Here is a 15378-nt window from a genome sequence, read left to right on the forward strand (position 1 = left end):
AAGAGAGGGACTTCAGGTCAAAAACTTAAGAAAGCTGGCTTCCTGACCTGGCAAAGAGACCCTTTCCGAAATGGTGGTCGAAAATTCAAATAAGTTAAAATTAAAAACGTATACCAGCACTAGAAAGAGCACTTTTACTTTAGTAAGCCTGCAAAGTGAGAATTAAGGGTATGATCGCCCAAGGTGAATTTCCTTGATATTTTAATAACTTCTCCCCAGTACTTTTAAAAGAAAAGGAAGGGGACAAGATAGGAGAATTTGCTATTTAATACTAGGGGTTAGAACGGTTGGAAGATTTGGAGAGAACCACGCTTATTGACCCCTTAAAATGATTCACTGATTTAATGATTCCCTCCTGACTTTGAGAGTCATCTGGAACACTGCGTTGCACGAGGTCGTTATCGATTAACTGCGTTTCTTAGTAATTGCGAGGCTCATTTCACTTCTTCATCTTGTCATACTTTTTGTTGTTCGTATCTCCCAGCTTTGTTAAATGACAATAAGCACAAAATGAATTTTTTTTTGTGTGTGTGTGTAGCTTCATGGGTCGTGGAGTCATTGAAGCATCGCCGCTGACGGTTTGGGAGGCAGTCAAGAATCCACTGTCCAGATACATTTATGACAACATGCTCAAGGTACTGTTCTTCATTGGTTGTTCTTAGAGTGGATACTCCAAAATAGTATGTTAGATATTTCAACCTATTAGAGTTACCAGGCGTTCTGCTCCAACTAAGAGTATATTACTAGATATACCTAAAGCTAAGACTGTCACGTTCCCGAACAGTTTTTACTCAAGAGCCTCAAGAGCATTTAACACACTTCCAGACTTCTTGAGGGACAATACAAAATCTATAGATGTATTTAAAACTAATTTGAGGGCATACTACCTAGATTTGACTTTAAATGTGTACGATCCCGCAGTACCTCAAACGTTCAAAAGAGTGCATAAAATGTCATCAAAGCAGATCGTTACCTGTATTATTAGTTAAAATGTGTTGTTAATTAGTTGTCAATACTTAATTATTATGATGTGATTTTATTTATACAAGGAGTCTCGTTATTGGAACATATCGTTCTGTGAGTTCTCTCCTGTCAGAGGTTTTTCATTTTGTTTTTTTTTCTCCTCTGGCGAAGTTTATAAATAAAAAAAAAAATAAATAAAATAAGGCTGGACACCTTATGGTGTTTACACAATGTAGTATTCTTAATCGTGATAGCCCACTTGTTAGGCAGAGAACTGTAAGAATAGAGCTCCATTTAGGCGGGAACATCCGTTATGGTGGTTTAGCATTGATCTACACTATTTAGACCAAAGCACTGATTTAAGAGTCATTGTCTGAGAAAACCAGGCAAAGGTGAAAGATGGGGGTCTCACTATTTTTCACTATTTAATGTCTGTCCGAAATGATAATGAATGATGCAATTTAGCAATTTTCTTGCTGTTGCGTTTCGTAGTTTGACCACCCCCCATGGTTTTGACCCTTACTGACCCTGATGTCACGCAAAATATATGCAGAATTTGAAGCTCAATAAAATATATTTCGCGTCATTTCTGTGGACTCATATCGATTGCTTGTATTGTTTATCGTCTAAAAAACGTTGTTAAAGGAAAATATCCCGACTTAACATAAAACGTAATTTTTTATGGAATTTTGCAATTTCCTTGCGATCGCGAAAATGTCTTGGGCCAAATGTGAGGCAATTTCGAAACTGTTTTTCTCAGAGGTGCGGCGTTCCTTTCCCAAAATTTCTTGATATTTTTTAAGCCAAACAACTGTTCTCCCAAAATCAGTAAACTCTAACTTGAGCCATTTAAATGCGTTTGCATGAGCCACGCTCGAAGTCAAAGATGACTCGGTATTGCTAATAAAGTTCCACAGCGGGTTTTTCTCGGTTTTTCTTTCTTTCATCTTCTTCTTTTTTGGTTTTTTCTTTTTTGTTTTTGGATAAGCTCGATGAAACTATCCTAACTCTTCAGGGTAGAACTTCCCTGGAAGATTTAGTTGAGTGACGCTTTGGGCACGGAATAACATCAAATTGGTGTTAGCTCGCACTTGATTTGATTATGCGTGACATGTCACGGTATTTGACAATTGTCAAACGTGATCACAAACAGAACACATTTCCCACTTTTTTTTGACATTTGCATTTTAAACTTGATAACAACCCCGGGGGGGGGGGGGGGGGTACTCCCTTATAAGAGGCTAATGGGGATGTGCCGCTGGATGGGGTCGCATTTTCACGACTGGATTGACTAGAATGGGGTTGCATTTTCAGTAGAGTTACTACAATGGGGTCACACATTTTCGGATTTTTGGGGTAAGAAAAAAAAAATAAATAGAAAGTGACTTAGTTGGGATCGCGAAAATTACATTTTCCCAAAAAATGACTAAGATGGGGTCTATAATTGGCCACAAAAAATGACTATAATGGGGCAGGGGCTCTGAGAGGCCAGCGGCACATACCCAGCAAAACTGAACCCAAGTACCCCCCCCCCCCCCCCCCGGGATAACAACAAGCATTTCCCTGAAACTATATTAAGTCTTGGAGTCAGTCTGTTGTTGATAATTGTTAATTAAAATAAAAACAGCATCAAATACCTGTGAAACTTGCCACGGCAAAAGAACCTCCGGTATGTTCGTTACATAACAGACAATTGAAAGAACAACAAATCTTTCTCCTGTGCTTTTCCTGGTCTGTGGATCCGCCTTGTGGCGCTGAAGATGTTGGTTTGAAGATTTGTCCCTTGCTATCCTGTACACGAGATATTGAATCGCACTGGCTCGTCAGTCTTGGTTTGGGAAGAAAGCGTGGCGCTACGGGTTCAAAGATCTCCGAAGCCGATTTGATTCTTAACAGAGCAGGTAAATTTGATGTCCCTGAAGATGAGAAGAGACAGACATCACAAGAACCTTACAACAGACTGGACCGGCCGAAAACAGACTATGTGTTTCCACCCAAGTTATAAGGGACAACGAAAGGGTAAAACACAAACCCGACGAGTAAATGGCAAGATGTCACAAGGCATTTTTTAGCTGCATAACGCTGTTGTTCCCATCGGTTCAGGTTCGTTATGTTAACTGACTGACTGCATACTAGGCTCATTTAAAAAATAGAAACAACATACCATTTACGGCCGTGGGAATTTCGGACATTTGTTTTGTTTACATTTGTTCCGCGGAGTCCTATTATGCCGCCTCAAATTAGTCGTATCACAGGACAATCAATCTTGACCTCCATACTACACTATTGTATTTTAACAGCTTTTAGTTGGAATTTTGGAATAAAGGCGGGAAACATTCTGCCCCATTAAAGTGTTTCTCAATTATATATTAAATATTTCATATTCATCAGAAGAAACTAGTTTTGGTTTATACCAAAAATCATGATTCCTTGTAAAAAAAAAATACAATGTATTTTTGGTATACAATAAAACTACTGTAGTTTCTTCTGATGGATATGAAATATTTAATTTATTTTTGAGAGACACTTTAATGAGGTAGAATGTTGCCCGCTTTTATTCCAAATTCCAAGCAAAAGCTGCTTTTAAACTACAGTCGAACCTCCCTTTGCGACCACCTCTCGTAAGCGACCACCTCTCCTTAGCGACCACTTTTCCAAAATACCAAAAGTTTTCAGGTCAAATCGCTATAGATGGAACCTCTCGTAGGCGACCACCTCTCGTAAGCGACCACCTCCCGTAAACGTTCACTTTGAGAGATTATTGTTTGAAATTTTCAATTGTTTTTAACCTCCCGTAGGCGACCACTTTAACATATTGGCCACATCATTACAGCGGACGCCGTAAATCTCACAGTCTGCAGAAGTGTTTACCGATATAGCTTAGCATTGAAACAATTGACCAAATACACATGCACTTTACTTCACACTGAAATAAACTTTAATCAGATTGAATCCCTTGTAGGAAAGAAAAGCTTTCTTATCTTTTATCTTTCTTATCTTTTTGCTTATGTTCCGTTCCCTGAAAATTTAGACAGCGCTACCTAAAGTAAGAAAAGAGTCAAGTTTCTTTCACAATAATTGTCTCAATCGCTGTATTAAGTAATTTGCGAGATAAAAACCATATTCTCCATAGACCCTAAGATTTTTTGCCTAGAATAATTTTGGACCAGTCTTAATATACCTGTAGCTAAGAAAAGTTATTACTATGGGGCTTCGATAAGCACTGGCAAAAGGGTTAGGTCTCCGCAATTACCATATGTAAATTACCCGAAATTAAGACCCCCTGTGGTCTGACCTCTGGTAAGCGACCACCTCCCGTAAGCGACCACATATCCTTGACATTATGGGTGGTCGCTTACGGGAGGTTCGACTGTATATCAAAATACAATAGCTAGCATGGAGGTTAAGATTGGTTTTCCTGTTTAAGGCGGCATTGCGACTCCGCGGAACAAATGTAAACAAAACAAATGTGCTAAACTTCGCGTTCGGTTCCCACGGCCGTAAATGGTATGTTGTTTATATTTTTTAAATGAGTCTAGTATGCAGTCAGTCAGTTAACATAACACGAACCTGAACCGATGGGAACAACAGCGTTAAAAATTGCTGCTCAAAAATGCCTTGTGACATCTTGCCATTTACTCGTCGGGTTTGTGTATTTAATGCACTTGTTGTCCCTTATAACTTGGGTGGCAACACATAGTCCGTTATCGGCCGGTCTAGTCTGTTGTAAGGTTCTTGTGATGTCTGGGGCAAACAGTCATTCCTCCTTCTCATCTTCAGGGACATCAAATTTACCTGCTCTGTTGAGAATCAAATCGACTTCGGCGGAGATCTTTGAACCCGTCGCACCACGCTTTATTCCCAAACCAAGACTGACGAGCCAGTGCGATTCAATATCTCGTGTACAGGATAGCAAGGGACAAATCTTCAAACCAACATCTTCAGCGCCACAAGGCGGATCCACAGACCAGGAAAAGCACAGGAGAAAGATTTGTTGTTCTTTCAATTGTCTGTTATGTAACGAACATACCGGAGGTTCTTTTGCCGTGGCAAGTTTCACAGGTATTTGATGCTGTTTTTATTTTAATTAACAATTATCAACAACAGACTGACTCCAAGACTTAATATAGTTTCAGGGAAATGCTTGTTGTTACCAAGTTTAAAATGCAAATGTAAAAAAAAAGTGGGAAATGTGTTCTGTTTGTGATCACGTTTGACAATTGTCAAATACCGTGACATGTCACGCATAATCAAATCAAGTGCGAGCTAACACCAATTTGATGTTATTCCTGCCCAAAGCGTCACTCAACTAAATCTTCCAGGGAAGTTCTACCTCGAAGAGTTAGGATAGTTTCATCGAGCTTATCCAAAAACAAAAAAGAAAAAAACAAAAAAGAAGAAGATGAAAGAAAGAAAAACCGAGAAAAACCCGCTGTGGAACGTTATTAGCAAAAATACCGAGTCATCTTTGACTTCGAGCGTGGCTCATGCAAACGCATTTAAATGGCTCAAGTTAGAGTTAACTGATTTTGGGAGAACAGTTGTTTGGCTTAAAAAATATCAAGAAATTTTGGGAAAGGAACGCCGCACCTCTGAGAAAAACAGTTTCGAAATTGCCTCACATTTGGCCCAAGACATTTTCGCGATCGCAAGGAAATTGGAAAATTCCATAAAAAATTACGTTTTATGTTAAGTCGGGATATTTTCCTTTAACAACGTTTTTTAGGCGATAAACAATACAAGCAATCGATATGAGTCCACAGAAATGACGCGAAATATATTTTATTGAGCTTCAAATTCTGCATATATTTTGCGTGACAAGGGTCAAAACCATGGGGGGTGGTCAAACTACGAAACGCAACAGCAAGAGAATTGCTAAATTGCATCATTCATTATCATTTCGGACAGACATTAAATGGTGAAAGTTTGAAGGAAATCGGCCGACCCCCATCTTTCACCTTTGCCTGGTTTTGTCAGACAATGACTCTTAAAAACGGTTACCTTATTATAGGAAATTAACAATGCACTTTACTAACGCGATTTTACAAAATTGATAATTCGCGTCAGGTTAATGTATCTTAATTAGTGTCGATGTAAATTTAATTACACGCTATTTTACAACATTGTTATTTTAAAACACCTTTATTTCATTACAAAACCTTATTAGTTCATGACTGCTCTGTTAGCTCTTCAGAGTCACTATCTTTTGAATTGATAGGGTCTAGTTAGGCTTCGAAACCAAATTTTCGGCTGTAAAAAAAACCCTGGAAACATCCGTGCACTTGTCTTGGAAGGTTTTATTTTATTTTACGGAAGCCAAAACGCAGTTTGGCATTCAGAAATGTAAAGTGCGAGTTTGAAGAATTATGAAAATCGCAGTAAATAAAGCAAGATGCTTATCGAGAAATTCGCGTTAATTTAATGCATGTAAACCTAACTTTTGAAAAATTCGCGTTAATTTAGTGTAACGTAAATTTTCTTCGCGTTGTCAACGTGCATTGTTAATTTCTTATATTAAGGTAGCTGTCAATTGTTGTCATGGCTTACTGAGGTGTAACTCTCAGAAATAAGGCTTTTTAAACTTCTTTTACCGTTTGAAGTAAGATTTCTGTTTTGTAAAAATCATAAAATCTCTGTTGTGTAAACACCACAAGGTGTCCAACCTTGTTTGGAGTATCCATTCTAGCAACAACCGTTCTTCATTTACGTGGTGGCTACATGAATTGACGACGCGTCTTTAAAAATATTTACGTTTTCAAAGTTTTTCCTACTAATTTTTGCTTAAGATCTGAAGATGTCGGAAAAAATTCACAAAAACTCAATTACGAACATTTTGCAACAAAAGTAGGGCCACAGAGAGGGCGTAAGAGTGACTTACGTGTGATTATCACCGCCTTAAGGCAACACAAGAGTCTTCAATAAGATGTAGCAAAATAAAATCGCTCGTGTATTGACCGCAGCTGTTCGCTGATGATACAGTTTCGTTAGTAAATTTTGTTTTCCCCTTATGGCCTGATTGTTTTAGTTTATGCTTACTATTTATTTTTGCAGAAAATTAATATCGTAGAGCACGTTGAAGAAGGACTCAAAGTCGGTATGTGTCTTACGTTTTGTGGTATTGTCTGCAGAAAGCTTTGCTTGAACGTCATTTTGTTTAACGAAAGATGTTAAATATTCAACATGTCTCGAATATGTGGCCTCCTACGAAGAAGTTCTTCGGCCCGTTACGTCACGCATTCCTCGTGACGTGACGCACTTCCTCGTGAACTCGTGAGGTCACGGGGAGTGCGTGACTTGACGACCCAAAGAATGTCTACGTAGGAGGTTACCGAGCATGGGGCAGCTCCGGGAAAAAATCTTTGTCCCAATGATGCTTATGACAAAAAAAAAAAAAAACAATAAACGTGTCGGTGTTGTGTAGCTGATTGGAGAAGTCCCCTGTACTAATTGTGGACACCTAAACATTACAAGTTTCCAAAATCTAAAGTTAAACTAGTTGACTACGGGCGCCTAGATGCTAAAATTTAAAATTTACATACATCCTTTCATTGCTGTTTACAGATGTCCTAAACGTAAAAATTAAGCTATTTGACTGCAGGCACTTAACGTTACAAGATACAAGAATTTGAGAAAACCTATTACTAAAATTTAAAGTAATAATATTTACATTGCTGTCATTGCCATGTACATGGAGCTGTCACCATACTTATTTTATTATTATCCTTATTTTGTTTGTTTCAGTGTATATGCTTCACGAAACGTCCCAGTGTTTCATGACACACTCACGTGACTTCTGTTACGTTTCCAAAGAACGCGTGGAGGTGGGTAAAATTAAACAAATCGACCACATATTTCCATGGTCCACGCTTGTTTAGACCATAGAAATTAAAACAGTTGTTAAAAACTTGGACCTCAGGTCGTGGGTCGCTCCTTTATCTCAGAGTTGATATCACTTTTAGGTGATTAACAATGTAGATCTCTCCCTAAAATGTGGAAAATCTGCATTGCAACCAGTGTGACAAAATGTAGTCACTGTGTATAATTAACCATACTAGAACTCAATGCAAAAGGAGGGGGCGTAGCGTGCTAGCAGTACTAAACTCCCTAGTTAAAGAATACAACGTTCTTTAGTGTAATGGTTTCCTATGCGAGGTTTCAACGTAAGGAGATTAACTAACAGTTCTTCATTTTTCTTGTTGTTTTCTTGCTTTAGGGCCAGAAGTACGTGCTCGCATCTCAATCCATTGAACATCCAAAGTGTCCGCTGTCATCCACCATCATCCGGGGACAGGTTTGTGTTTATATCCCGGATGTGTCTACGACCTGCTTTAAATTTAACAGTGCTGCGTTTCAGCTGGCTAGTCAAATACAAAATCTTTCCTCAAAAGGGGGGTCGAGGTTAAACGCTATTATTTTGTAAGTATCCCGTTTTACCTTTTTGCAAGAGATCAGACTTGTTTTACATTAACAAGTTCAGTTTTTTGCTAATAAATCACGAAAAAAATGACCTCGTATATCACGTACATTTCTTTCCGACAGTGTTGAAATTTTGCAGAGATTAAAAGAAAAGACCTAGCCATCGACAAAAGCACTGAAGAAAACATAACAATTTTTCTTATTGATGACTAGAAAGCAACGATAAGGAAAGTTTGCTGCGTGAAACTAACAGTAAGGTTTTTGTTACACAGCTTATGTCTTCTGCTATTTTTGGTGTGAAATAACGTTTTTACATGAGAGTTTTCCCTGTCTCTCTCCCGCAGATCATGTCAAGCGGATGGATTGTAGAACCTTTACGTGTAGATGGGCGGGACTTTTCTCTAGTGTGGTACATCACCAAGGTAGCTATAACTTGTATTCAGTGATTGGTGATACTGTGGTCTCTAGTGCAGTACATCCCCAAGACAGCTAAATAAGGGAAGTCGTTAAAACTGCTATACTCGAACAAGACCCACCAAACCACAAAATAGATGGTGGTCTCTGCCTGCACCCTCTTCCTCAACCTCAAAAGTTGGCGTCTTTATTGCATAGCCACCACTCTATCCAGCAGTAAAAAAAGGGACAATGTGATTCAAACGTCACTTTCCTGTTTATCTAGCAATGCAGGCTCTTGCTAGCTGACTATTTTTGTGTCAACTCAAATTTTAAAGCCAATAAAATTCTGTCCGTAATGTTTATGAGATAGGTGATGTCGTCAGTAGTTAAGGTAGGTCCTCTTCGAACAAACTTGTTATGACCAGTTCCCTAAACTTGAATTCCATGTTTGGTCATTATTAATGTGATTTCCTAATAAGGTGCATCTCATGGTAGCTATAACTTCTATTCACTGATTAGTTATACTGTGGTGTCTCGTTTGGTGCATAACCAAGGTATTAATGTGGTTTCTGAGATAGTGCATCTCAAAGGTAGAGGGGAGCAGGGATGGCCCAGTGGTGAGAGCACTCGCGTCTCACCAATGTGGCTCGGGTTCGATTCCCGATGTTCACGTCATATGTGGGGTGAGTTTGTTATTAGTTCTCGTCCCTGCCCCGAGATTTTTTCTCCAGGTACTCCAGTTTTTCTCCCTCCACAAACCACTAACGTTCCCAAATTCCAATTCGACATGGAAACAGTAGATGAAAGAGCCACTCTGTTGAAGCCACTGAAATTCCCATTTAGCTACAAGTTACATTCGGTAATTGGTAGTGCGGTGACCTCACTAAAATCAAGATGTACTATTGTCGCCAAGGACGCCTGTTTTAAGGTAGTTTTCCCTTATTTTTGTAATGTTTTCTCTTTGCAGGTTCACCTTGGCTCTTCCTCACTTCCCTGGCGGTTGATCGACCTGCTATCTAAACGCCAGCCCCTCAGTATAGCGTACCTTCGGAGCTATCTGGCACCTCCATGAGGAAAGGCAAGCAAGCCCCACGCCTCCCACCCACTGTAGAAAATGATAACGCCAGGCCCGTGGTGCAGTGTTGCCTGGAGATTTATAGTGGGTCATTTCCGAGTGGCTGTAAACCTCATTATGTAGCGAGGCTAAGTGCAAAGCTTTTCATGTGAAAATTAGCTTTTGTTTGCATATAAATGAACACTGATTTTTGTAATAAACACTAAGCACGAAGCCTAGCTTTCATAGTGAGGTTCAAAGGAACTCGGAAGTGACCTATCGCATGCCGATGAAACGTGTAGCTATCTGGCCTCTCCTCATGCATATGAGCATGCCATTAAAATTAAAATTTAATGTACTTACTCTCTCGGCCCACCTTACCACCAAATTCAACTATATGAATATTGCTTGGGTCTAGACGATCAGAACAATTTTCAAATCTTATTAACGCGATACGTTTTTGATGGCTCATTTTCTAAAGAAAACATAGAACATTTTCTGTGTTTCAAGTAAGAAGCAACACTCGTAGACTTTTGGGAAACAAACTATGAAAATCCGAAATTTTCACTTGTTTCAACTCGAGAAATATCTCTTTTTCCAATTAATTACATTAAGAAGCTGTTGTAAATTACGTGTAGTTGTTAGAATTAAAGGGAAATCGCGCATTTGCAGTTTACATTGGGAATTTGAAAGTTATATTAAACGAAAAACGTTTTTGCACTCTTTGTGTAATTGTAGATAACTTAAGGTGGGGTAATATATATAAACATATATGTAATCACAAATGGATAAATGTTTTGAATTTATGGGAAGTATTGTAGCTTCTATTTTGTTGTTTTTGCAAAGGAGCTAATTTATGCCCAAAATTGTATAAGATATATAAAGAATATTATGGTTTAAGAGAGTAATAATTCTGTTCATAGTTTCAAAGCCCGCAGAAAAAATATATATAGCTGCTTGCGCTTGTTAGAAATAAATTCAATAATTTAAAGTATTTAATTATAAAAAAAGGTCATATATTTAATGGGGCCGTAATTTAATGAAGACAATTTAATGAACAAAACGTTACAGAAAATTGGAGGTGGATTAGCACTTTATTTCAAACATGTTATAGTTGCATATTTTTCTATAGCTCATTTGTTACCATTTAATATTTGTACGAAAGCTTCGTTTTTTTGGCAATCTGGCATCTTTACGATGGCTTTGCTCGAGCTATCAGAATATACCTTTTGTAGGAGTGGGTGGCGCATGAGTTACGGCGGTCACACAGAGAATTCGCACGCGCGCTTTTCTTGCTGTAGTGGTTGAGAATTGACTCGTGCGCTCCTTTGCATTGTAATTGGCTGAGAAGGTGCATATGTGTTCGTTTCTGCTGTGATTGGCTGAGAAGTAGCACGTGGACTCCTGCGCTGTGACTGGTTGAGAATTTGCTCATGCGCTTCTCCACATTGATTGCTGTGAAGTTTGAAAAAGGTGACAAATGGTTGCGTTTATCTCGAAGTCATGCAATTTTTTGGCATTTTAATGAGTTACGTCTCTTGCGCCAAGAACAGTTTAGTATTTTGAGCGCCAAATGAACAAGGTGACGTCACGCGTTACCGGAGGAGTAGGAGTTGTAGGATTACAAAATTAATCTAAGGTTCTTTGCCGTTTAATTGTAGTTTCATAGGGGTGTTAAAATTTGAGCCACTATTCAAACCGCTGCAGATCGTCATGAAAATTTGACAATATCCATGCAAATTCAGTGGTGTTAAAACGAGAGCTTACAGCGGTTTTCAATTGAGTGTCGAAAGTAATTTCATGTTTGCGTTGGTTTTGCTTTACTACTCTATGATTGGTTAACAAAACTCGCGTCACTTTCTCAACCAATCGTGACTTGCTCGCACGCGTTTTCCCGCCCTTGACGCCGGTTGCACGGATTTACTTCGTATTCTGATTGGTTCACTTGCGCTGTTTACGTCTGTCGTGATTGGCCAGAGAAATTACTTTGGTTTTTTGTTTTACCACACTCATTTGACAACCGCTCTAATAGTAAAAACTGTAGTAGTATATGTTTAGCTTGTTCAAAGCTCTCACATTTCATTAGCAGTTGTTAGTTTTGATAATAAGAAAGTCGATCTATATTTGTCTAACCGTTGAGGGATTTTTGAACTTTCCATAAGAAAATTTATACGGTATAGTTTCATGGTAATCAGAGTATTTGTACCATAGTTTGTTACACACTGTAAAAGGAACAACCTTTCGGCAAAATAAAATTTAAACAACAGGTGATTTTTGTTTCCCAGTCTGGTTTTCATTTAGTTCCTCATCCCAACTCTGTTTAACGAGGGTGACACTTGCAGTGGCCCTCAGATTCCGGATCGAATTGGAATTTGGAAATGTTGGTTTTTGAGTAGAGAGGAAAACCGAAGAGCCCGGAAAAAACCTCTTTGAGCAAAGGACGTCAACCAACAACAAACTCGCACATATAACGCCGAGTCCGGGTATCGAACCCGGGCCACATTGGTGGGAGGAGAGTGCTCTCACCACTACGTCATCCCTTCTCCACTTGCGGTCTTTCCGTCGCCTTACTTTCCGCTCAAAGAATAGGAGTCGTCTGCTCGCGGGCGATATAATGTCATCATGCATTTGTGAGTCACTGTCCTCTATACAGGATTGTTCTCTATATGGTACAAGTCGAGGGAATTTCTTAAAATACCAAGAGATTTTAACTTTCGTGATCAATCCCTTTATTCTCGAGACCTGCGCGTTTAGTCATAAGGGCAATAGGCCATTTCCGAGTTCCTTCGAACCTCATTACGAAAGCGAGGCTAAGTTCAAACCTTATCATATGAAAATTAGTTTTAAATAGAAGAAACGTCCTCGATCGCAGTTTGTACGCAACTTAAGCAGTTGCGAAAAGAAACCCTGAAAAAATTTCGAAAAAAAAAATCCTCTACTAATTGGGGACAATGGCCTATAGCATGTTGGGAATCATCGAGATCTCATAATGTTCGCTGAATTGTTATCGGTTATTATCGACGGACATCGATTTCATCGATTATCAGATTTCATCGATTATCAGATTTCATCGATGAGGCAGAATGCTTTGAGTATCGCCTTATGACAAATTATTGGGCATGTGACAGAATTGTATTGTTTTCGTGACAGAAAGAAGAAAAACATTGAAATACTGAGTGGTTTTCTATTGAGTATCGAAATTAATTTCGCGTTTGCTTGGTTTTGCATTGCTACGCGCTGTGATTGGTTAACAAAACTCGCGCCACTTTCTTAACCAATGGGAATGCAAATCAAAACCAATGGTGTTTTGGCCGCACGCGTTTTCTCGCGCTTGGCGCCAGTTACAGCTGCCAGTTACATGTATTTGCTTCGAATTCTGATTGGCTCGTTGTGCTGTTTACATCTGTTGTGATTGGCCAGAGTAATTACTTTGGTTTTGGTTTTGTAACAATCAATTGGAAACCGCTCTATTAAAGGCCCCCGATAGATTTATTTCGGATCGATACAGGGTTCGCCTTTTAAGAAAATGCGTGCTTACATGCACAGGTCTCGATTGGAACCTAACCAGCTTATATCAGTAACACTGGTTTATTTATTTCCTGTCGTTTTCGTTGTTGTACAATATAATATGATCTTGCATCACTGAGATAAACAAGCAGAGAACGCGCGAGATAATGCTGATAGTGAACATGTACTTGTCGTAACGGAACTGAACTTGGTTTTCCGTTTCGGCGGAAGAAATATACTTCGGAAAAAAAACTGATGCTATAGCCATACTGTCTGGCAATAAAACGGTGATTATACAACTGAAGCGGTCACTGATTTCAGTGGAGAACCTGATACCGGCTTCAACAGGGTATACATGGAGAGTATACTCTGTTATCTTCTTCCTCTTTTTTTAGGACCGGTTTGAAAAGTAAAAAAGAATTACCTTGAAAGTGGTTCACTATAGGCATAAAGTAACAACGAATTCAACCAACACGGCCTCCGAAAGAGCGCACGCCGTTTTGTCAAATAATCTACTTCTCATAATCTTCGATCATACCGGAGATTAAATCAGGCTCGACAAATACAAAAAATTTTCAAAATGATCAGTACGCGTAACTGTTATTGACGGCATGATTTCAGGATGGCGCTTTCTAGATCTGAGGCGATCTCACAGTGTCGTCAGCTGAATGAAAACTTTTTAAGTTACATTTTTTTTGTGTGTCAAATGGTTTAGCAAATTTCTATTAAACCTTGCAGTTTATAAACGGTTCACTTTCAAAATGTAAGTTATCCGTCTGCATATTGCCTTCGATTATTTTAAAAGCCATCTTCTGTTGGTAGGCTGGTATTTTCCTGTTTTGATTTGTGTTTGTCAGCTAACTAGGTTCATGGCATGCGTAGTTACCTAATTTATTGGCCACTGCCGCGGTTGCTGTTTTTCGTGCAGCGAGTTTTGTTATATTCTAAAGTTTAGCCGGATACATCGATACTCGTTCTTGGGGCCATGGCGTTTATATGGGCGAGTTTCCAGACATGAGATTGCGGCGAGCCGAGATGAATAGTTTAACTTGTTTCGATGGATGAGGATATTGGCTGTGCAACTTTTGCGGGATCACGTTCAAAAATTTCACCATGCTTTTGGAACCAAGAATCGCAATTTTTGCGTAACAAACAAGTTCATGATGGAAAACTTCATGTAGCTTGTCGAAATTTACATGCAAAAGGGGATAAAAGTGGCTTCGCAATGTTAAAAACAAGATCAATTTTTACGCCCGACATTCATGCATAAAATAGATCCATACTGAATTAATTGAAGGAAAACAGACATGTTTTCTTGTTTTGCATCTGTATTCGATAATCTTCAGCGGTACCGTCCAACGAGAACATTATCAAGGGTTAAACCCTTTTCACTTGAATAGACCCTTCGCGGTTTTTCAGAATTTTGACATGTTTTAGTTAGCGAAAATCCATGTATCAACACCGCTGGAAAGAACGCCTTAAAAATCAATAAAGTTGCCAGCTCGAGGATGTACAAAAGTTGAAAAATACCGTGGAAGGGTCCATTCATCCCTAAACAGCGCATTCCCCACTTTTGTCATTACTTTTTGGTTTCCTTTGCTAATTACCGCTGTGAATCTTTTCACTTTCTAAATGTTTTTAATTTTAATCCCTGCACGCCTTTATTAGAAATTCAAATCTGCTGTGGTCGCGGCTGAAGATGATCGTACTACGATCGAAACATGTCACAGTTATTTTCAAATCAAATGTGTTGTCTTTTTTCTTAAAAAAAATGTAAATGTTCGGAAAGATTTCCGCAGAGCCCCAAACATTAATTATACATGCACCTCTGTCTTACCAACCCTCCAAAAACGGCGAGCGTAAATAGAGTTTTGAGTCACAAAATGTATATTCTATTACCAAGACATGTCTATGGCGATCAGTCAAAGGCGTGTTTTTTGCTTGTACCTTTGTCACGCCTTTGATGCGAACGTAAAGGTGATCAAAAGCCAATTTCACTTCACAAACCTCAATAAGATATAATAGCGTATTCTCCCCGTTTT

General features: G+C 38.9%; 1 protein-coding gene across 1 annotated transcript in view; it reads left to right on the forward strand.

Moving 5' to 3' along the window:
- LOC146473293 (uncharacterized) overlaps positions 1 to 12100 on the forward strand; it is a 40550-nt gene extending 28450 nt beyond the window's left edge. Inside the window, exons 28-33 of the mRNA XM_085118533.1 lie at positions 539 to 635; positions 7015 to 7057; positions 7705 to 7784; positions 8177 to 8254; positions 8724 to 8801; positions 9743 to 12100. Coding sequence (XP_084974659.1) covers positions 539 to 635; positions 7015 to 7057; positions 7705 to 7784; positions 8177 to 8254; positions 8724 to 8801; positions 9743 to 9847 — 481 coding nt within the window. The 3' untranslated portion in view covers positions 9848 to 12100. The remainder of the gene's footprint in view (positions 1 to 538; positions 636 to 7014; positions 7058 to 7704; positions 7785 to 8176; positions 8255 to 8723; positions 8802 to 9742) is intronic.
- Positions 12101 to 15378: the final 3278 nt, after the last annotated feature.

This window comes from Pavona decussata, unplaced genomic scaffold (genome assembly GCF_977016875.1).
Source record: "Pavona decussata unplaced genomic scaffold, jaPavDecu1.1 SCAFFOLD_94, whole genome shotgun sequence".
In the NCBI taxonomy this organism is placed as follows: Eukaryota; Metazoa; Cnidaria; class Anthozoa; order Scleractinia; family Agariciidae; genus Pavona; species Pavona decussata.